The following is a 23,724-nucleotide window of genomic DNA, read 5'->3' on the forward strand; positions in this document are numbered from 1 at the left end:
TGCCTTTGTTTTGGATGCTTTTGATTCCCTTCATGCTTGAAGTTTCTGGTTCTGAGTAGACTTTAAATTCACTGTGTTTAGGAGAGACAGATATTAAACAAAAGCAATGCCCAGAAGGGAGTGGATAATCTATTAATTGCTAGATTTTATGCTGTCTTTCATTCCTCAAATAATCTTAGATAATTAGCATTTAAAGTACATGGCTACAGCTGCTGCAAGACAATGTCTGGGAGGACAACCAGCACAACTTCATCCCCTTGTTACACTTTGCAGATGTGATATCAGGAGCACTTGGCAGGAAGGGCCAGGTAAACCATTATTGCACCATGGGCTAGAGCAGATGTACCAGCAGAACAACACTAAATCCTGGGCTGTGCCTGAGGTTTGTCTGAGTCAGGGTCTGGATCATTAGGTGGTCACTGAGTGCCTTTTTTTCCCTAGATATTAATAGAAATCAGGTATACCAACAAGCAAGGGCATCCATCTCACTAAACAATAGGATGGCAGAGAGGCATTTAATAGAAAATTGTCTGCTGAGAGCTCGAAGATTTGCTTTATCAAATCACACCGCTAAATTTTTGTCACAGATGTGAATCCAGGTTCCACAGATATGCCAGATTATTGGATGCACTATCCTGAAAGCATTTCAGGGTCTTCCTTCATGCTTTTCTGCTTTAAACAAAGGATTAAGTATTCATTGACCCAGAGAGACAAAAAAAAGAAGGTATTTAGACTGTTGTGGCAGTAAAAGGTGTATCAGCATAAACATCTGAATCTTAAAATTCCACATAAGCTCTGGTAAAATATTGTCACACATTATGGGAATTCCTCAAAAGATTTTAAATGGAAAAATCGATCTCCCAGCACTGCTGGAGGATACCATATTAGAATTATTGGGAAAAATTAAAAATTCTTCTACTCTGGAAAATCTTTTTTTTCCTTTTTTTTTTTTTTTTTTTGGAGGGTTTGTGTTTTGTGGATCTAAAACATGCCCATGATTAGGGCCTCTAAGCAGCTAAGTCTATGTTGATCTTGGTTATTTTACTTGTGAGATTACTTTCTGTGGAGCTGATCTTTCAGTCTTTTGCTTTTTTGCATTTCTTTCACTGACCTTCTAACCTGACACCATCCTTCTTTTCACCAGACCTGATAATGGTTATTCATAGTATCTCTATGTAGACTATCAATTCAAATGTCCCTGCCTGTTTTTAGCTTTCTTTTGCTTCTTCAGGTTCTCAGGGCCTTGTCCAGAAAAGTGTTGAAAATCTCCAAGAGTGGAGATTCCACAGCCTCTCAGGGCAACTGGGTGTGCCAGTGCTTAACTGCTCCTTGTGCATCATTGGAAGGAAACTCAAAATCAGGTCAAAGTTTAATATTTGCAATTTTTGAAATACTTACTTAAAAGAGTTAAAGTCATCTGCAATATTCAGAAAATCTAAGTTGAAACTTACCTTCATACCACTGATAAAAGATATATGAGAAGTCATGCAACATCCCAATGGAGGATAAATCACTCATACTTGGGATGAGACACTGGACTTTCTGGTTTATAAAATGATGAGGATTTGAGTTTTTACTCCCAGTTCACACATATTACATGCACATTTTTAAAAGTAAATTCTACTTTTGAAGAGCTTGACTTGAAATCTCAATATTCCTTTCTCATAGTATGAATTTCCTCTCCCCCTAGTTCACTTTTATTGTACATTAACAATATGATTATAAAAATGGGTTTCCCATTCTGCTTTGTCTTTACTTTGTGGTTTGAGTTTTAAAAGTGCTTTACTTTAGCAGTGATTATTAGGACTTATTTAGAATATAAAAGAGGAAAATCAGGGCATAGATCTATTTTTAACCTCAAAAATTCTGCTTTGTAATGATTGTAACTGGCACAGTAAAGGGGTGGAGACATTTGCAAAACCACAGATCCTGTCAGCAAATCTTTAATTCTTTTTCTGCCTGTGTAAGTTCAGGAGAGGATATAATCACTGAAAGATTATCACACTAAGTAAGCACTTCTGATAAACAGTTTTTTTCCTAATCAGCAGTTAGCTGAATGTCTTACACAGATCTTCCCTTTGCCCAGTGGGATGGCCCTGTGGTGGTTCACTAAGAAAACAGGATGCACAGAGATTTTGGTCTGCCACCAGCAATCTGGGGCCCAGAGGAAAAAATAAAGCAAGCCTTTGACTTTTCAGCAGCTTTCTTGTAGCAGACCTATAAAAATTCCTTATTAAAAACGCATTGAAAACAAGGTAGTCTAGATCTTGGACACTGCAATTTTCTTGTTTCCCATTTAATTTTGATATTCTTGATTTTATGCTTCAGGTAGGCCTGTAGAAATTCTGAGGCAGAAATTCATTGCTCGTTACAAGGAATTCATCAGCTTCATTAAAGATAAAACATTAGTAGGGATGAAATGCAGAAAATGCAATTGTGGCCTGTGTATGCCACTTAAAGAATCTGTGTTTTCAAAGCTGTTGATTGCAGAGTTCTGCAGTGCTGGAAGGATCTTCATCAGGTTAGCTACTGCAAGGCTCTGGTTAGTGTCACCCTGTGTGGATTCTGTCAGTGAGTGTGGAGTCCAGCACAATCATGAATTGTCCATGGATGCCTCTGAAAGAGCAGCAGACAGTGAGGGAAAAGAGACAATCCCTGCTCCAGCCATCCAGTTGGACATATTAGTTTTTCCTTAATATATTTGATTTTGCCCCAAAATAATATTATGGTTAAAGTGGCATGCAATAAATTTCATTAGATTATCATTTCAAAAAATGCTTGAATATCTAATTTTCAATATGAGCTTAATTATGAAGGACTAAATAGATGCATAAGTATCTGAATTATTTATGATTTTACATGTATCCCTATACATGATATATGAGAGCTTAAACTAATAGTGCATTATGCACTTTCTAAAACTATCACGAAAATCTAAGTTAAGACAAATAATGATATAAGTAATCCCAAATATACATGTAATTTTTGCAACCTTATATATTATGCATACCTTCCTGACATAAATCAGGGGAAATCAAAAAAAGTGTATTTAAGATTCTATATCAATATTTTAATGGAATATTATTTAATAACTTTAGGGTCCACATCGAAATAAAAAAATCTCATATTCATCACTGCATGACTTCATCTTTTTGTATTAATTTAGTTTAAAGAAATTAGTTTAAAGAAACATAACTAAAATTATACTATAATGATTAAAGTAAAGTAGGTATTGCAATATGTACAAAACCATGACTTCTTCAGATGAAAATTGCTTTTATGGCTGTCTCTGCTTATGTATTTTAGGGGAATTAAAAAGGAATTTGCTTAAATAAGTAAATATTTTTCAGAAAAAAGTCTTAAAAGTTTTCAAAGCAATTCTTGCTATTATTTAACAAATATTAATCACGCTTACAGAGACCACTTGGGAAAAATTTATGGTAAGACATTTGTTACCAGTCATGCCATAGGAAGAGAAGAGAGTCACAGGGCTGAAATGACAGTAAGTGCATGAAGCGCTCCTCTGGTAGTTAAATTGCAGGAATGTGACATTGATCTGAAATGGGAGCTGTTTGAGGTGGCAACTGTCAATCTCTATAACCAAAGGATGGCGCAAAGTCTTACTCAATCAGCCATTTTGGCATGACCACTCAGTTTATCAAGCCAAATCCACTAAAAAATGATCTGTCTTCAAGAGGCACTTCAAGAAGTCTGCACAGCTTGTGGATAGTGATCAGTCATTCAGAACTACGCCTTGGACTCTATTGCCAATGTACAGCAATGTCTCATTTTAGTGACTGTCCTTATTACCAGGTGAGACAATTGTGGATTGAGGTGTGAACAAATGTCTACTGCTGTTATTATTTAAAATTTCTTGGATGATATTTCTCTGTGTATTTATTTACTCTTTCATGTACAAAAGAGTAAATTTTACTTTTAGAGTTCATATATGCATGTGGATTTGATTGCAGTGATTTCAAGAGAGATCACTTTTAATTGAGAAAAATGTGTAGCATATTTTTGGTCTTTTCTCAGGAACATGGTTATCTTTTCAAATTCTGTTTTTCTTTATAATTATTCAGCGTTTGTTCACCTGTGTAAGGAGAAAATGGTAAAGAAATTAAAAATAATTGTGTAAAACTGAAAAAAAAATAGTAATTCTATCCAAGTGTTCTTAAAGCTGAATCTGTTGATTTGAAATATTTTTAAGTGAGCATATGTATCAATACTGATACTAGCAACTTGAAACGTCAGCAATTATTTCTCTTCCTTCCCAGGTACAAACACACTTGGAAAACCAGTCTAGATACCACATCCAGCAGAGCCAGAGGCACCAGGTGAAGCAGTACCTGGCCCTTGACACCAAGCTGTCCGGCCAGACGCTCTCGCTGTCGCAGCCGCAGCCGGTGGCGGTGAGCTCCATCCTGCGCAGCGGCCCCATGGCCCCCGCCAGCGGCGCCACCGACAGCGCTGTCACCAAGCTGCTGGCCCTCGGCGGCCAACACGAGCATGCGGTACGGCGGGGCTGGCGAGAGAATGGGGAACTGGGCTCTGTCTGCTCCTACAAAAGTGTTACATCACCCACCTTGCACTAGAAGTGGGCAAGACATGACTTTCTTAACGTTCAAGGGAATAGCTTACTGCTGGATCAAGCTTTTAGACTGCTGCCAGATGAAATGTACTGCTGCACCTTTTTACATATACATCATATGTTGCTGTACATTTTCTCAATATGCACTTTGCAAAGAAAAGCATCGTTTTTTTCAGATGGGAGCTGTTTCTGTCTGAAGGTATTAACCTAGCTGCATAAAAAAATGTTAAATACAGATCGCCTTCACTACATAACTGAAAAAATCACTCATTCATTTTTCAGTTAGCTGCTATATTTTTATGTGGGTTATCTTGACTAAATTGGCAAAGATATGCTAACTTTAGTGCCACCATTGATTTTAATAGAGGTTCAGCTATAACACAATATCAGATTCTTAGCCAGTGTGAGATGTAGGTCATTATGGCTTTTAATACTTCAATAGATTTCAAAAGAGGCTGTTTATTAGGTAAGAGGGGAATTCCTACAGAAATGAGAAATGGAGATGCTGTATCATGTCTTGGACTTTAATAGAACAGAAGAATCTTACAAATACACCATGACTCATTCGAGCACTTGGACGGAACATGAGGGAGCCCATAAAGCTTCCTGGAGAGTTCATCTGGGGCCTCTGCATTCCTTCTGCATTGACAACTGACACTTTGAGTCAGGTTTATGGATTACTGGAGCTACATTAAAATGCTATTTTAAATGGCCTTTGTGGACACCTGTGTGACCACCTCCATGCTGGCAAAGTGCAGTGTGCTGAAACTGTTCTCAGGCATTTTGGGTCTGATCAGGAGCCTGCCCTGTATCACTCTCCATCCTGGTGATGACTGGGAGGGTGATACCTGGCACTGGCAAGATCCTGGCAGCTTTGCAATGATTTGGACAATCTCATCTCAGACTTAGGGGAATGGATGGCTGTCACAGTGGAATTTCTTAATGTGGGTGTGCCCTGTGGTTAAGGGTAGGTTATAGGTAGATTAGTAAATAATGTAGAGCCAACACCCAGGTTGCTGCAGTAAACTGCACTCCTTCATATTGCTTAATTGCCAGCATTTCTTGGTTTCATTTTGGCCCTGATGGTGCTTTCCAAGATATGTCTGGGCACAACTCCTGGGGCAGTAGTTCTGTGTTCTCTGGTTTACCAGAAGGAGGGGAAGGCATGTATGAGCTGTGCTGGGCCATGTGGCCAAAAAGTCTGTGTTGAAAGGTCCCATGTTTGTGTGATACTTTCATTGCCATCTACAACTTCCCAAGCTCCCAAGAACTGCAGATAATAGAGTTAAAATTGACATGCTTATCATGAGATATCTCCCAAAATTATATTGTGAATGGAACCAGACCATAATTATCATTGAAAACTCATGTTGCATTGGTCCAAATCTATGTGTATCTATAAACCTTCAAAGAACTCATTGTTTTATCCCAAGTAATTATTGAGCTATTCCATCTGCCTCAGCAGTTTTTGGCTCAGATCAGATCAAAAGAGAGACCAGAAGGCTGTCTGGAGAAGTATCCAGTGTGCTGCTAAACAAAGAAACCTCTGCCTGCCCAAGAGGGCAGCATGGAACACCAAACCTGGAGTGACTCAAGCAGTGGCAGAACCACAGGTTCCTTTCAGTCTTCCTGCAGCAATGCAGCAATGCACTGTGATCAAGATGACATTTGATCAAGATGATAGGTCACAGTTACAGCTTAACAATGCACTCCTGTCATCTGATCATGGTGCTGCAATGAGGGGTTAAATACAGGCATGGCCTGGTGTTTAAGAGAAAGATGTGTCTTGCTAAACCACAACTGTTTCACAAGAAGTAAAAAATATGAATATTGTATAGAGGTGTTTGAATTATAAGATACAAACTTCTGAACTTGTTTTATTGCTGCCATAGATATTCAAGATTAATAATCTGTATTTTTAAAATAACTTTTTTCCATTATTATTTGTACTGATTTTTCTTAAAATATTATTTTATCAGATGGAAGAAGTTATTGAAGACATAATCAATATGGAATCAAATTTTAATGATGAAGGGATAGGTTGTTCTGAAACTCCTTTACTAATGCAAAGAACTGTAAGTATTTTGTTGAATTTCATCTTGCTTTTTTATACTAGAAAGCTTCTTTGAGTGATTCAAGCACATCACAGTTCAGAGATTAAGGAATAGTATCAGTGGACTGTTCTTCTTTCTCTTCAGTTGATTGCCTTTTTGTCAATAATTATTACAGAAAAGGGCACCAGTGTGGTGAGACATAGTTGTTTTAAATGGTCTGAGTAGCATTTGGGGTTCTAGTCCAGCAAATTCCTGGTGAATAACCCATTGGAGTTACTGATGTCTCTGCAGTGCTAAAAATAAGAACAAAAAGTCTCTGGAACCTGAGAAGGCCATTTAAAGCCTTGCTTAAAGATCCTTCCACCTCAAATGAAAAAAAAAAATAAAGTCCAAACATCCCCATGTAATAGCTTCTATGGTACAGTGGTTTCTCCAGTGTCTTATCCTGAAGCAAGGCTCTAGTTCTGGATTTTCATACAGACAAGTTGCATTTAGTTGAATAATTTCAAGGACAAATAAGAGGAAGTGTTACTTCTTCACAAGAATTAATGCAACAAACTTCAATTTTATGATGTCTCTTTTTGGATAAATGTGAGAGGACTAACAAAGGCTATTTATGTTTCCATATATGTTACATATTTGAAGAGGAAGGATGGAGCTTTTCTGGACACAAAACCACAAAGAGTGTTATTATTTATGAAAGTAATACATATCAATACCTGTAATGCACTTTACAGAAGGATGTATGTTCTACCCTAGCTGATGTCCAGAACTGTTTTTCCTCAGGGCTTTAAGCTGTATCTCGATAGAAGGGACCCTCACCCTGATGAAGGCAGGAGGATTGTCACAGGCTTTGACAATCCACCACGGGTGCGTCAGGAAGCAGTCTTTGCTCTTTATCGCCCTCTGGGGAGCAGCTTTTTACGACCTTCAGAACTTCCCTTGCTCCAAAAATACCTCAGGAGACAAGATCTCTACTCTTCCACGTTGCCCACTCTACAGCCCAGCATTAGTGCCAATTGACATTTCCATGAACACCTGCTATTTGCATGCCAGCTACAGAACTGTTGCAGCTGGACTGATTTACACACGTGTCTGTACAGAACATAGCAAAGTAGTGGTCCCTAGGGAGTGAATTATTGTTTTGGCTCAAGTTAATGTGAGGCAAGGGAGGATAATTTGTGGTATGATAGCGTGGGATGATGATGAGAGGCATGAATTCTGGGTTTTGGGTTGAAGTCATACTCCCTTCAAAACCTTTTAAAATTGGATGATGTTAATCTGTCCTAATTCCAGGTTCATTAGCCTTTATCTTCAGCCTTGAAGGAAGGACATTTGTCTCTAAAATTTATTGAATACCTTACTCTTGATGAGGAAGGAACTATGCAATGTCTTTTAGACCTTGATGGTATTGTACTTGCAAAGATGTGGGACTCTTGAGGTGCCTCTGGGGCAAGTAATAGTATTTGCATTTTCATTTGTGCTGAGGAAATCAGCACGCTGATAGGTAAGCCAGGGAGTAGCACACATTTCCAAATTGCTCTGTTCAATACTGTGGCAAAATAAAGCCTGCCTTCAGCAGGGCAGGCAAACTGCCTGGGCGTGAGTGGTGTCTCTGCTGTCTTCTCTTTTACCATTGTCTGCTTTAAAAATATGCAAAAGAATTAGGCATAAGGAGATGATCTCAGGAATTTAGCTCATGCCACTCGGTTTTAAGCCATCTTTCAGGCAACATCCTAAATCTGCCAGCAAAATTTTGGCCATAAATTTTTGGCCATAAAATTTTTCTCTACTGGAGTAGAGAAAGATAGAGATGCAGGTAGAAAATAATTTTTCTGTATCCAGTTTTTCATTATAATCTTAAACACAATGAAACTTCTTTATCTGAGCCAAACATGTATGTATTACAAGATTATTGGACTAGGAGGCTTGATCAAGAACGAGAGAACATCTAATTTCCCTGAGATGTGCTGGGTTTGTGCTGTACTTCAGCAAGGACCCAGAGCAGCTCTGATACCTGCACAAGGTGCCTGCTGTGGTGGCTGACACAAACACAGAGTAAGTGAGATTACAGATGAGACTGAGTTGCCTCTGTATCTGGCTGATTTTGGCTTTCTCTTTAAAATTCTCCAGTGTCATTCCTAAGTATTTCTAGAATTTCTTTTTTTGGCTTTCCTTACTTGGGACTTGTCCTGATTTTGCAAACTGTGCAGAGCAATCTCTGAAATTCTGAAACGGACTGGCTTGGTTTTCAGAATGTGGTAAAAGGCTCAGGTACTTTTTCAGCAAAATCTTTTCTTGAGAAAGATAAATTCATGATGCCATTTTTCTGCCCCAGTGTTCTCATGGCTTACTCAGTGGCTGAGTAATCTTTCCACTTTTTACAGTGCAACCTGTTGTGTGTTGCAGTGAACTAATGTTTGCTTTAGTCAAATGCACCCATGTACCATTTTAATGGCACATTAAATGAAGACATTGAATTCTGTGAGAGCACTCATGTGAATAATTGCTCAAAGGCTCATTGTCTGACCCTGAATTAATGAATTACAGTGTTGCATTAGTAGAATCAGAGAAGTGAAAATAAGAACATTCCTCCATCTCTCATTAAAATAATTACAGCTGCTGAGCAGTGGATTATCTGGCTTGTGTTTGGACCCAAGTTTAAAATTTCATGAAAATGTCTGGTTTTGGGTTGTCACTTAAGAATTGCTTAAACTAGGGAATATTCTGGCTACCTTTCTATTGCTCTTCAGAATACCCTAATGGCAGAAACCTACTTTTGATAACATTCTTTTAGAAGTTCAGTTAAAATGTAAGACGAGTTTTCCCTACATGCAAGACGTCTTGATTTCTCTGAAAGAATTTGTAAACCAAATTATATCTTTATTCATGAAGCATAACTGAAATAAAATCATAACTATTCTTATGAACTACCATGTAATGACAATTGTTTGTTCATTATGGAGAAAGTAAGATTCAATTAAAAAAAGACACCATTGAAGATGGGATCAATTTAAAGTCATTTTTCCTTGTAATAATTTAGTTTTATAAAATTTTAATTAACAGACAGCAGAGTGTTTGTTTATTATAACACTATTTTTTTTCTCTAAGTATATATAGGAGTAGCAGGTTTGTTCCTGACCATATAAGAATCATTAAAAAATGAAACAAATAATATATGAGTGAGTTTTTGAAGCAAACTACTGTCATGTAGGTCAGATATGGTGACAGACATTTGAAAAATAAATACTTTTCATTTTTATCAGAAGTCCATTCTTATCCAAAATCCTTACAGGCTATTTAACATTCTGTAGTGAATTTAAAGCATATTAGTACTTCCAAATATTCAGAACACAGAAAGTGTAGATGTTTAGGTCTGTTAATACAAAGCATATATTTCACCATCATTAATAGTTCAGGGCAGGTAGCAAAAAGCTCTGCTCTACATTGCTTTTAATATCAGCAAAGAAAAAAATTTAGGAAACATATTAAAGCAGATGTTCAGAGAATTAGTCACAGAGAAGAGAGGAAAGAGCAGAGTTAAAAAAATAGGATCTCTGTGCTTTTCAATGTGTGATTTAACAGTGTGTGGTCTTATGAATCACTTTGTACTAAATGCTGTTTTGTTTTGATCATATACATATACAGCCCTAGGACTCACCAGTATACCCAGTAATCTGGCAACCACAGTGGAGATCTGTATGGAAACAGTTGGCAATTTACCAGTAATTTCATTCAGAAATAGCTGTTGCATTCCAAACAATCACTGTACAACTGGGATAATGCTCTCTACTTGACATGCAGTCCTCTAAAACTTACTTATGTCACAAGAATTGGGAGATTGACTGGCTTGGAATGAGGATGCAGTGAGAAGAAGTTTATGTTCTGCAATAGCATGGGCCTGTCTTGCATAGACCTGGGTGGCACCAGTGAGAGAAATAATTTAATCTTGTGAAGGTTTTCAAGGATTCTAAGTTGCCTTTTTTCCTGGTGCACAAAACATGAGCTTTCAGCACTATTTTTGAAGAAGTCTGGGGCGAGGGTCTCTGTAGCAGTTAGATGGCTGGCAAGGAGAGCTAAGATGTAGTTGCAGAGCAATGCTTCAGGCACAGCACTACCATGAAATTGGATTTCAAAAAGCCACCAGGAGAGGCCCAGCTGCTGGTGTGTTGAATCAGTTCAGCTCCATGTTGCTGGAGTAGTCAGTACTGAATGACTAAACTAAATGGAGCACTTAATTTCAGATTGGAAAAAAATTGAAAGCTATTTCATGGAAAACCTTTTCATTCAATTTTTTCCACATCCAGTACCAAATAAAGCCAAGAAAAAACTGTTTCCCTGTTGATGTAGGAAGAAATTGTTTACTGTGAGAGTGGTGAGACACTGGAATGGGTTGCCCAGGAAAATTGTGAATGCCCCAACCCCAGCAGTGTTCAAGGCCAGGCTTGATTAAGGCCTTGAGTAACCTGGTTTGGTGGGAGGTGTCCCTGCCCATGGCAGGGGGGTTGGTACTATATGGCTTTTAAGGTCCAAAACAACCCATTAACATTCTATGATACTGTGATTTATTTGTAATACTTAAGAACTATTTTCTTTAACTATCCCCTTGAATGACCTTAGCAGCAAGAATGTTGAGAAAAGAAGAATTAAACCAGTACTAGAGAAGGGAAGCCAGAGCACCTGGGCATGCTGGAAGTCAGGGGCTGTGCCAGTTGTGAGCTGGGGAAAGGTGGCAATACTCTGCAAAGGTGGTGCCTTGCAGTGGGTCACCTCTTCAGAGATCTTCTGAGGCTTCACTGCTTCACTTTCATTTCATACACTCATAGTTCACTATTTTACCAAGACTGGGAGCTACTGTTTATTTCCAGTCTTCTTGGGAGTCAAGTCAGTGGATTGCTGCACTTCTGCCCCTCTTGCAGGAAAAGAGCTTGTGGAGAAAATCCTCAGTGGCTTCATGGCTTGCCTATATTTGTTTTGCTCCTTTGGCATTTGGAAAAAACCTTGTGTTGTGCAGGTGTGGAGCAGAAGTTAGATCAGACTATTCTGACACATAGATGTTTTCCCTCTTTAATTTTTATGATTCTACATAACTGCAGCTGGTATAAAGTTATGATTAAATCTGTTAACTCTGCATTTGATTTTAGGGAGACACTATTTATTAGTAAAAGCATGGTTCACTCTGTCTGCAAAATCTCACTGCTATTATAAGGTCTTTGAAGTCACAGTTTCTCATCATGGCATCAATAATTTGTGTTTGTATTAATTATTTGTTAAGTATTGATGGTGACCATCTGGGTGGGTTGCAAAAGCTGCTGTCTGTCCCATTCTCAGAAATCACGCAAAAGGAAGAAATTCAAGTATGTATACTCAAAGGGTGTTATTCAACAAGTGCTGCAATTATTCAGTGATGAAGTAAAGCCAGCTTTCCACTGGAGGTGCATATAGCATTGCTGATCTAGGCAGCCCCCTACTGCATAATCACGAGTACTTTTTATTTAGTGAATACTGATGTAATTTGGCAACCCTTATAAGTTGATAAAATCTGCTAAAGTTCAAAACCATTTTAGAGAAAGGGCTGGAGTAAACATTAACCTCATTTGCTTAGGTTGGCTAACTTGAAAAGGCTGCATAACATCAATGAAAATGCTTTGTCAATCACATTCTACACTAGATTAGTCTTAAAGTCCAAGGAAGAATCAAAGTTCACCTAAGTATATAAACTTCTGCTTAGCACTCTCTGGTATCACTTACATGTTTAAGGAAAAAGAAAGATGAAGGAGAAGGAACAGTCAGTAGCTATTGAGGACATATTAGACGCCTCAAAAGTAAAACTGGTGAGCAAATATTTTCTTTGTATTCCTTCAATACTATAAAAGTGTTAGGTAGGAAATTGTGTCTTTCAGTCGCTTCAGCTGCAAAAAAAACTAACTATGAAAAGCACAAATTCAGAGCTCCTCAGGCCTGTTTCCTGCAGCTGGAAGTATCTTTTGTTATCACTGCCACTGCTGTTTTGAATGTCATACAAATGTCAGATGAAGGCTTGCTTTTGGTGTTTCACACAATTTAGTAGTTTGAGGAGGAAATGGGCAGTGTACAGCCCTCTTGCCTGCACAATTTACCTCATGCTGTAGAAAAGGTCTTCAGAGAAAAGAGCATGCATACTTTGGGTCAGGAGAAGAACTGTGATCTACTTTTACATAGCTGCAGCATTCAAAAACTGTGCAAAATGAGCAAAAAGCTCAGCTCTGTCTCTGGCACACTAACAGACCAATGTCCACTAATCCTTCTCTATTTTGGGGGTAGAACTCTGGCTAAAGGGAGCCAAAAGACTCAATTTTCATGCAACTGTAGTAAAGTTTCCATAACTCTGAAACTAAGGGAAATTTTCTTTTTTCCTCTCTGGTTCTCTCTTTCTAAAAGATAAGCAGACAGAAATGAAAGTATTATTCAAAAATATGCAGTTGCCTGTATGCAAGTACCTTTTACAAAAATGGTCTTTATCTCAGACCTTAACATTTGTTTAACAGTAGTAAGAGAAAAGGATAGTTAAAACAGGTTTCTAACTCTCCCAATATTCATTCCTTATTTATTCCAAGCCCCTCTTCAGCAGGAACTGCCAGCAGATTCCTGCTGTTTGGGGCCACTAGGAAGATTTTTTTTTTTATCCCAAAGCCGCTGCTGCATCTTGTGTTGTCTTGCAATGCAAGACTTGAAGTCCTTAGGATGTTGGCAGGCCATAAAGGAGATTATATTTGGTTCTGCTGTCTGCAGCATACAGGTTATGATACCTTCTTTAGAAGAAAGGAGGGAAACTATGAATTTCTGTCAGTGGCAGAGGCAATAATGGTGGCTACTTTGTTCTCCAGGTGCAGTCAAGCTTTTTACTGCAAGACAAAACTAGCTTGGGGAAAGCAAGGACTTCTTGAAATCCATTTTGATAAATACACTTCCAAAAGTACAATTTTAATGATCTTCTTAGCACTTCCTTTTGCATCAGCCTAGGCCTTTAATATATGTGTAAAGTATTTTATTAAGTAGCTGACTATTATGTTATATTTACATTTATATTTATGCATATTTATATTTACACTAGAAATATGCGTTTGCGAATTTATCTGAAATAAAACACTACAGATAGGATTTTAAACCAAAATGAATTTCTGCATGGTACACCCATGTGGAAACACTAGAACACTGAAACCTTTCTGCAATATGTTCAGGGACTTAGGTGTTAGATGACATCTCAGAGGACATAATATAAAGCATAAAATATAGAGAGTGTATGATATAAATAAATGTATTTTTCACTTCTTCAGCCTTAATTTTTCACTTTTTTTGTGCTTTCCATTACTTTTAGAGGAAGAATTTAAATGATTTGATATATGCATTTATATACTGTATCCAACAAAATTGAAGTAAGGTGGAACCAGGAATTAGTGCATTAGCTGGTGTTACTTGTGAAATAATAGTAAAATAGCTCACAGATCTATAATTTAATTGGCATCTTTTGTTTTCAGAACCTGGGGTTTAGTGGGCAGTACTCTTATGAACTGATTTCCAGCTGCAAGCTGGATGATGACATTATCATAGCATCACTTAACTTCTGGACTGTGCCTGTTAATTTTGTGATCAGAAAAGTAAGAAAGAGTTAAAAACATACAATTAAAAGGTAGTAATTGAAAGAGCATATATGTCATGCAAAGGGTTGATTCTCCAGAAAATTCCTTTGCTTGGTCATATTTGATCAGACGTTTATCTAGACAATGGACTTCTAAGTATATGATCTGGGCAGAAATGTACTATGACTGGAATATGAAGAGAGTTCATTTTTCTCTGATGAATAATGAACCATCTTGATGATCATTATTGGACGATAAAAAATGAACCAGTTTTCATGCATAATATATAATATCTGATATAAAATATCTGAACATTAAGTCTCCGGTTGAGGATGGTGTAATTATGAAACTTGTTAAAGATAAATATAGAAGGGGATACAATTTTTTCAGATGGAAACAAATCTGAGAAGGACAGTATTCTCTGCTAGCCTCTTTGCATAATATAAAGGGAAAGTGGAACATTTTTGAATCGTTACTGCTGAAGACCATTTGTACTCTAATATAAGTATTTTGCATTGCAATTGCAAAAGGACCAAGAATATCCAGCTGTAAATGGGATCTTCTAGATTCTGAGAACAGTATACTACATCTTCTGTGGCAATTGACAGTGCAAACACATCCTTATATATAGAAAGGATAACACAGCTTATGTTCAACTTCAAGCAGTACAGCAATTGAGAAAGAAAGCTGAACCCTTGTCTTTCCAGCATAGCACTTGCATTGGCAAGATTACACATCCTGTCTGTAATACATTTGAAAAGATGAAAAGTCAAAATTTAAAAAAACACACACTAAAGATACAAGAACTGCCCCAGTTTTCCCCTTGTCAAACCTGCAAACGCCCATTATACCAGGCATTGTTATTTAGAAAATGGATTTGTTAATATGTGTTAATTTATTGATCAACTCACTCTTTGGCCGAATTCAGTGCACATTTTGAGGTCAATCTGTGAACTTGAGAGATTGAAAAACGGTTTTGTTTACCTGTCCTGAATAAATTGTAAAGGCATGACAAGCAATCAATTGTGGTTTTATGTTTGGTACCCCAGTATCACAAACACAAACTTTTATAACATAAAAACTTTTATGACAGGCTAGCTGATGAACTGTTTTGACCTGCCAGGACAGTCCAGATACCTTTGATGAAGAGCTCTTGCTATCCTAGGGTTTGGCCATTTTAGACAACTAGAACATGTCAGGTGTCTGCTTTTTAACGGTAAACACCCTCTGTCATCCTTGAGTAGTAGCGTCCTTTGGGTATATGGAGAGATGTTTCCTATTGGAATTAACCTTTTTTAGCCAGACCTGCATATCCAAGGTTTGCTGTTGACAACCTTGTGTGTGAACACATTTTAGTAAAAGACAGAACAGGTTATTTAGAAAGTAACTGAACAGAATTCCTTTCAAGCTAAGGAGCAAGCTAAAGAGGCAATAAAGTTTTTCTATTTAAAATAAAAAAAATATTAATGAAGTGAACCAATAACCAATCCTTGACCTCAGTTCACCTAATATTTTCATTAGTGATCTTGGAACAAAAAGATACAAAGATACATTTATGCTCATGAAATTTACAGAGGTAGCAAAAGTAAAAATATTGCCAATACAAAGAAGGATGAGGATATCATAGAGGAAGAATTATATGACTGTGATGACAGAATAGTCTAAATGGGAGGAATGTAATAGTATTGAGTGGAAGGTCATTCATTTAAATACTAATAACAGGAATGTCTGCAGTAAGCTGAGAACTCATTAACTGAATATGACAGAAAAAGATCTGGTTACATTAGTTGTTCAGGGGATAACTATAAGCCATCAAAATGATGGGACTGCATAAAGGAGATAAATATGATCTTAGTATCCATCATGAGACTGAATTCCAGGAGACATGAGGAAATATCCAGTGTGGGATTCACTGGGCATGAAACTCTTTGAATACTATAGGCAAAAAAAATGGTGTACACCCTTCAGAAAAACTTATTCAAAGCAGAAAAGGTACAGAGAGGCTCTTAGAACATATCATTGCATGGGAAGTCTGTCTGAAGAATCATGGCCTGTCCAATCTAGCAAAGCAGTCTCAAGGCAGCTGTGTCCACTCCCAGTAGTCACCTGCATGGAGGGATGTTAAACAATGACATATGTGTCAAAGGAACACAAAACAAAATAAAATTTGTCTACAAATGGAAATAAAAGATAAGCTTTTTGACAATTATTTGTGATCAGTCAACTTTTTTGACACTCTCCAAATAAAAATATTTAGGATGTGAAACCTAATTGATTTTAGACAGAGCATTATTGGCTCTTGAACTAGATTATGTAATGATATGTTAAATGAATCAATGTCCAGGAAATGCTTTTTAGTCCAGACTGGGCATTACCATTTTAAGCAGAATTCTCAAATTAAGAAAATTCTAGCTTTGGAAAAGGGTTGGGCTGTTATTTTCTAGCTGTGCAACACTGGCTGTGATACAACCATGATCCTTACAGACTTGAATGGTACTGTAAGGCAAACACATTGTACAAAGATTAGCCAAAATGGAAAAATACTTAGATACTATGAGATCATGCAAGTGAACACTATTGTGACATAGACCTGTTCAGGGACTAGAAAAGAATAGACATAGACAACCTGGATCAATACATTTTATTGCTCTATTCAAAATCCTTCTCTTGGAAAATAAGGAAATGCTAAGTCTTCCTTAAAATGATGTGATATTTACCAAGAGCTATCATGCTAGAAGATTTGGAATACCACATAATTTCCTTTTATAGGGAATGTCTTTCATGTAATGTTTTCCTTTATAAAATGCCCCCAAACTTGGTATTAGAGACTGCAAATTGTGATCAAAACTGTCCATTGCTAGTCACCCATGCTGTTAATAAACCCTTAGCATTTGCTACACAATCCTGCCTGCACGGCAGTTCAGACCCAAGTATTGAACATAGCAATCTTGTCTCGATGAGACCTCCACAGTACTTCCCTTGGACACTGTCAGCAAGCACAAGGTCACAGGCGCCTGTGACGTGTATTCACTCAGGTAGTCCAGCTGAAGTGTGCTCTCATAATTGGTCTAAGCTTCAAAGTTGGGTATCTTTCAGGACTGAGCCCCATGAATGGAAATTCTCATGTTCCAGTCTTTGCACACAGGCATTGAAGATCCCATGACACTTTATACAAAAGGAAGAATGTTAACCCCAGTGTCCTTGCCACATGCTAACTTCGTTAATTACAGCCTGCTTTCTTCAATGCTCCTTGCAGTTTTAATTAGAAATTGTATTATTCTCTTCCTGTACTACATTGTCACTGGTTATTCCCAGTTAACCATTTGCTGTGCTAAAGGTTGTTGTTCTTTTGTCCAAAGCTGGCTGAATTTCAGAAGTGGGAAAGATGGCGTTTCATATTCTGCTATTTTTAATATTTCTGTTCTCATTCCTTATGAGCCGCTTGCATTTAAATTCCTAGACACATATACATAAATATAAGTATCATGAATGCAAGGTTTGGAAATTATGTGACTTACAAAGACTTCTCAGAACAGTACAGGTGTGAACTAATAAGACACCTGCAAGATGAATGATTTGCTAGGAATTTTCATACCCAAATGTTTGTGTTTCCACATCTAAATTGAAAACAACAGCATGCTTTTGACATGGTGGAATCAGCTGGATTTTTAAAGCGTTTTGGAATTCATGAAGTTTCACAGTGCTATAGAATTGTAAAATCATCATTGTATACATATTGCATAATTGTGCAAGATTAAGTGATTTGTACTTTTAGTAACATTGTGTTGAATTTTTGTGAACTTATGTGTGTATGTACACATACATAAACTTATCTTTTAATGTAGGCCTGGAAGCTATTTGAAGCCTCAGTACTGCAACAACTTTCCTTGCTTAAAGGATTCTATAAGCAATAAATTGCATTACGATGTACGTAATTTTGGTACACATCCAAACGTCTAGCTACATATTGGCTCAAAATTTTTGTAAGATATTGTGCTATGTATTTTGATTTTATAATTTGAAAATTAGTTTGCTTACAGATGTCTACAGTTCTAAAAGAACTTGCTGTTTTGTCAGACAAGTATGTTTCCTCGTGTTATATCAAAATCAGCCAATTTCTACTATGAGATTGCTCTCAGTGTTCGGTAACATTAGTAAAGAAATTCCTTGGAACTTTCTATACTTGATACCAATGCAGAGCAAATTCAGGTAGACAGCTTCAGCAAAATACTTTGACACATTTTTTGACTGTATATTATAAAAGTCTCTGGCAATCAGAAAAATGAATAATTTTAAAGGAAGTCTTTCTTATGTGATTTTAAAAGTAAGAGTTTATTTTGAAATTTTCACATTAGGAGAACAGTGAGGTTTCCTGAGAAGGTACACATGGGAAGGCTGCAACATTCACCCCAAACTTTCTTCAGAGTCAAGAATAAGAGACAGAGACCATGCAGTTCATCTGGACACACTCAAGTGTTCAAAACAAGTCACATTAATCACTCTCTATATCTTCTCCTGATCCTGAATCCTGACACATATAATTATTCCTTGCACACAAGTTCATAGCAGATTTTTTGCGTTAACTGTGTGAATGAGTGTGTCAAAGGGAGACCACCAGTGGCCATATCCACAAAGCCACTTATCTGTCATAGTGGCCATTGCAATATAATTCAGATTCGTGCTAAATTCACAGAAGAAAGAGACAGTTGATAGTGCAATTGGCACTAACTTTCCATAAAGTTTCTTGTCACCTTCATCAAGATGGCAGACCTGTAGTTCCTCCATCTTCCTTCTGGCCCACCTTATAGATGGACATCACGTTTACTCCAATAACTGTGACCTCCTCATTTAGTCAGGACTTCTGGTAAATGACTCAAGATGGCTCAGTGAGCTCTTCTGCCTGCTCCCTCAGGACCCTCAGGTGCATCCTGTCTGGCCTCATGAACCTCAGTATTTGAATTACTTGGCTTTGGGCTTCATTTTCATCTTCATCATATGGGGTGGTGATTCTGTTTTCCTAATGGCTGGTAAATATTGTGAAATGACAAGTGGAAGAATGCTGGAGAGCATCTGCATGAAACAAAGGTGGTATGGTACATTTGGCAGAGACACTCCGCAAGCAGACAAATTAGGGGGCTGGACAGTCAGTGAGTGAAGCTTTACAAAGACAATTCCTGAATTCTGTACCTGGGATGGGGCAACTCTGCATGTGTGTCCAAAGTGAGGAATGAGATGGTGGAAAGCAGTGCTGCAGAAAGGGACCTGGGGGTCCTGGTTGATGGCCAATTGAATTTGAGTCAGCAGTGCCCTGGCAGCCAGGAGGGCCACCTGTGTCCTGGGGTGCATCAGGCACAGCATCACCAGCCAGGCAAGGGAGGGGATTGTCCAGCAGTTGTATGGAATTGCCTTTATCAACTGTGCAATTGAATTCAGATGAAACATCTACCTGTGGTTTAAAGTTGAATTTACTCATGCTCTTTTGAACCATCAAACAATTTTGAACTTTGAGGTGTGCTGGTATTATTTTTTCCTTGCCAGCTAAATTGGCCAGTCATGAAATTTTCTCTTTGATTTGGACATAGTCATTTAAATTCACACCTTTGTGAATATATTTTAGAAATTTAACTATCTTTCAATGATAAATTTGAATTTCTGTCTGAAAATTAGAACTAATCAATTAAGTATCTCATGTTTGTGTTAAGCTGTGGTTGACAAGCTTGTTTTTTCATTAATGGCATTGATAATCTACTAAATTGAAGATTGCCACCAGTGTCATGAAAATTATTGAACTTATGTACACAGCTGTGTGAACTTCATAAAGAATGATAGATATGTATTTCTCATTTGTTAGATTATTTATTAGATTATATTATTTTCAGTGGTGACTATTTCCTAGCATTTCACAAAAACAGTAGCCTAAATCATATAATAGCCTTGCCAAAGTCCTCTGGAACCTGGAGGTGTAGGAGTGTAGGAGTCACATTGAGTCTCAATTTTTTATGTCATCCTGTTTTCGTATCATTTGAATAAACCAAATTCATTTACATGAATGTAGGGAGTAATTAAATATGACGAGAGCTAATATGAGTTCACTCTTGTAATGTCTTTGTTCCTATCACTGGAACAAAGAAAATGCAATGGTAAAACTACAGTGAATTCTGACAGTGAATTCACGTTAGGATACCTAACGTGAGAATGCTCTTAGCATTTAAATCCTGCCTCTTAAACACAGCTTGTTCTGAGTAATGCTCATCTGAATTCCAAACATTCTTTAAAAAAGTATTTTCACTGAGAGATCAAATGCATAAGCAGATTTTTAAAACTGACTTAGTGTTGTGATTTATAAGGGTATTCAAGAATTTTCATTTTTCCTAATAAAGCTGTAGTTTAAAAATGAGCAGGTTATTTATATATATGTTCAATAAGAATTCTGATTGCTTCATTTCATAGTATGTAATAGAACTGGGAGACTTTAACTCAAACTAGATTCTCAGATGATCTAGTAAAGTTATTAGTTAATTTAATAAAATCATTATTTAAAAATAAAACTAATTTAAAATTTCAGTTTTAACATAGAATACAGGGAGCACTTCCATGGAACAACTTCAAACTTGCAAGTAATTTGGAAAATTGTCTCCATTTAAAATAACTTGTGGTGAAGCTCACAGTCTCTACAAAAAGAGAAATTACAAGACTCTGAAAAAAGCTGGTTCCCAGCAGACCTATAGCTGGTGTCTTGGTGACCTGCTTGGAAAATTCCAGATTGTTTCAGGATCCATAGCTGGTGGGCAAATCTGTAACAACACATTTTCTTGTCTATGAAAAACAATTTTCTTAAATAACTCCTAATTTCCTGTCATGCTTTACTGTCTCAAGTCGGTGTTTGTACCCACATATATTTCCCCCACTTTTTAATCCTTTTTGGGTTTTTGGTGTTTTTCTTTTGTTTTCTTTTGGATTTATTTTATGTTATCATGGCCATGTGGATCCAAACTCAGTCTTTAAATCCTTGAATGTTGACCACAAAAAAACCCAGAAGATTTCAGCACAAATTTTATATGCATGATTTAAAAAACAGAAATGTTTTTATTTTACTGCAAAGGATCGATGCTAAAAGGTTGGTCATAGGGTCAGAGAAAATAGGCAAAGCTGAACTGTTCTTCAGTAAACTTTTGCATATTTACAGTTATTTCTTATATATAAAGTTATTCAAATAAAGGTAATTGTACAATTACCTGAAATCCACATACTTTAGCCTTACTTTTCTTATTGTGTATTCTATGGGCTTATTTAAACAGCATTATATCATATTTTTTAAGGGAATATTATTTTTTAAGGGAAGAAGGGTACTGGTATACATGGTTATATGTTATGCATGTTAAAACCATTAGGTTATCTGGTCTAACCTGACAACAGTACAGTTCCTTTCCTCAAAGCATGTTCTCTGATGTTCTCTCCACTCTAATTTTAACTATTACATAGGTCCCTGAACATATTGCTGGACCAGGCCCTGTATGAAGTACGAATTCAGAGTTTAGAGTTGTGGTTAAAAATTCATACTGGGGAGAATGGTCAAAGCATGGTAAAGTTGACTTTTGGCCTAATGGAATTTGAAGTGCAGACATGGCAATTTAGAAAATGCAGTTTGGAAGCAATTGAAAAACAGACACCGTGGCTCATATCTTGCCATCTCCATAGATCTGAAGCCCACAAAAATGGCACCTGTAGAAAAATGGCAGACAGTGACTCTTTGCTTTCAATTTTAGTTAATATTGTTTAACAGGAGTCCTTCCCTTTAGATATATGTACATATACTCTTTCTAAAGAAAACCAGACTCATATCCATAGATATTTGCTCCTTGCATGCATCAGTTTTAAAAAAAAAATCTTTTAAGTCTTTTACTTATTTTAATTTTTTTTCCTTATTCTTCTTTCCTTCCTTACCCCTCAAGCTCTCTAGCAGCATTTTGGATATATATAACAGTGACCAGGGAATGGCACCAGCTAATATGGGTCTCACAAATGCTTCTTGCCCAGCCAATCTACCAGTAAAAAGGGAGCTCACAGGTAAAAGAACTCTGAGATTTTAGTATATAACTGCATAAGTGATGGTGTGTGTTTTAAAAGTTGAAACTGATCCATGAAAAATATATCCATAATTAAATTCCTGAGAATTTTCAGTCTGTGGTTTCATTTAAGGAAAAGAACAAAGATAAATGAGAAATGTTTTCTTTCTGTTCTTTTTTTTAGAAATTCAGAAACTCCCTGTTTTCCCCCTGTTTTTATGAACATCGTGCTTCTAAAAAACCTTAATAATTTAGAAAACAGTATATTTTTCTACATGTTGGCTTCTGACCAACAATATAAATAAATTATCATCCATTAAATTTGTTCCAAGGTAGAACAAATAGTTCTTTGAAAACTTTACAATAAGGCTATTCAAGGTAAAGCTTTATTAGTGGATTACAAACTTTAAAAGTTACATTCAATTAATCCAAAGAATGCTAAAAATCATGTACAGTTTATTAATGTCACTCAGAGGAAACAGTGAGTTTATTCAATATCTTACAAATCTGATTAACTCTTGCATTATGGGATGTAGAAAATCGATATTCACCTTAGTGTATTTTAAGTTTTATCCTGATGTAAAATACAGGAAATTGGAGGAAAATACCCCTCCACAGCATTTCTACATTCTTAAATGTAAAAAAAGTGCCACAAAAAATGTAAAGCAACCTGCCAGACTTGCTCAAAATTTAGTACTGGTAGAATAAAGATTTGCCTATGATGTGTTTTAATAATAAAAAAAGGAATGCAGTAGAAGGACTGGAAGTCTTGTCTTTGTGACAAGAGGCCATTTTCAAAAGATGAAAGAAGTACTGGAATTGCATCTTAAGGACTATTTTAATAAATTTTACTTTCTGTCAGAAGCAGATACAAGAGCAATGGCAAAGGAGAGACAAAAAAAGGATAACCACAATCTCAGTAAGTATATGTTCATCTTCCATCTCATTAAATGGAATGCATGGAGAATGCAAAACCCTGATACATTAGCTACCACATCTCTGCTCTTCTTCTAGACCAGCCTCTCAGTAGGCCAACTCAGGCTACAAAAACAGCTGACCATAAAGTTTTCTTTCTTGAAATTAATTTATGTCTCTGACATTTGTCTTTCAAAAGGCTTTGCATATTGCAGGTAATTTATTTCCATATAATCTCCCACTATTATTTTTTCACAGTGGCACACTTGATGTTTTCTCTAAGAATTACAGTGCAAAGCAGACAAGAAAGGAGGCAGGTTATGAGAGAAACAACACTGAAAATCCATTCTTCACACCTTATTTACTGAAGTGCCAAAGCAAGAGGCTGCACCTATTTATGGGTGATGGGGTAGGAAAGAATTTGTATCAGACCACTTCTAAGTGGTTGCTAAGCTCTTAAAGTTATTGAAATTGTATGT

General features: G+C 36.8%; 1 protein-coding gene across 1 annotated transcript in view; it reads left to right on the forward strand.

Moving 5' to 3' along the window:
* TFEC (transcription factor EC) overlaps window positions 1-23,724 on the forward strand; it is a 125,240-nt gene that overhangs the window by 83,718 nt on the left and 17,798 nt on the right. The window contains 4 exon segments of the mRNA XM_050969953.1: window positions 4,278-4,514; window positions 6,571-6,666; window positions 22,217-22,331; window positions 23,193-23,249. Of these exon segments, the coding sequence (XP_050825910.1) occupies window positions 4,278-4,514; window positions 6,571-6,666; window positions 22,217-22,331; window positions 23,193-23,249 (505 nt within the window).

The sequence above is a fragment of the Serinus canaria genome, chromosome 1A, assembly GCF_022539315.1.
Source record: "Serinus canaria isolate serCan28SL12 chromosome 1A, serCan2020, whole genome shotgun sequence".
Taxonomy (NCBI): Eukaryota; Metazoa; Chordata; class Aves; order Passeriformes; family Fringillidae; genus Serinus; species Serinus canaria.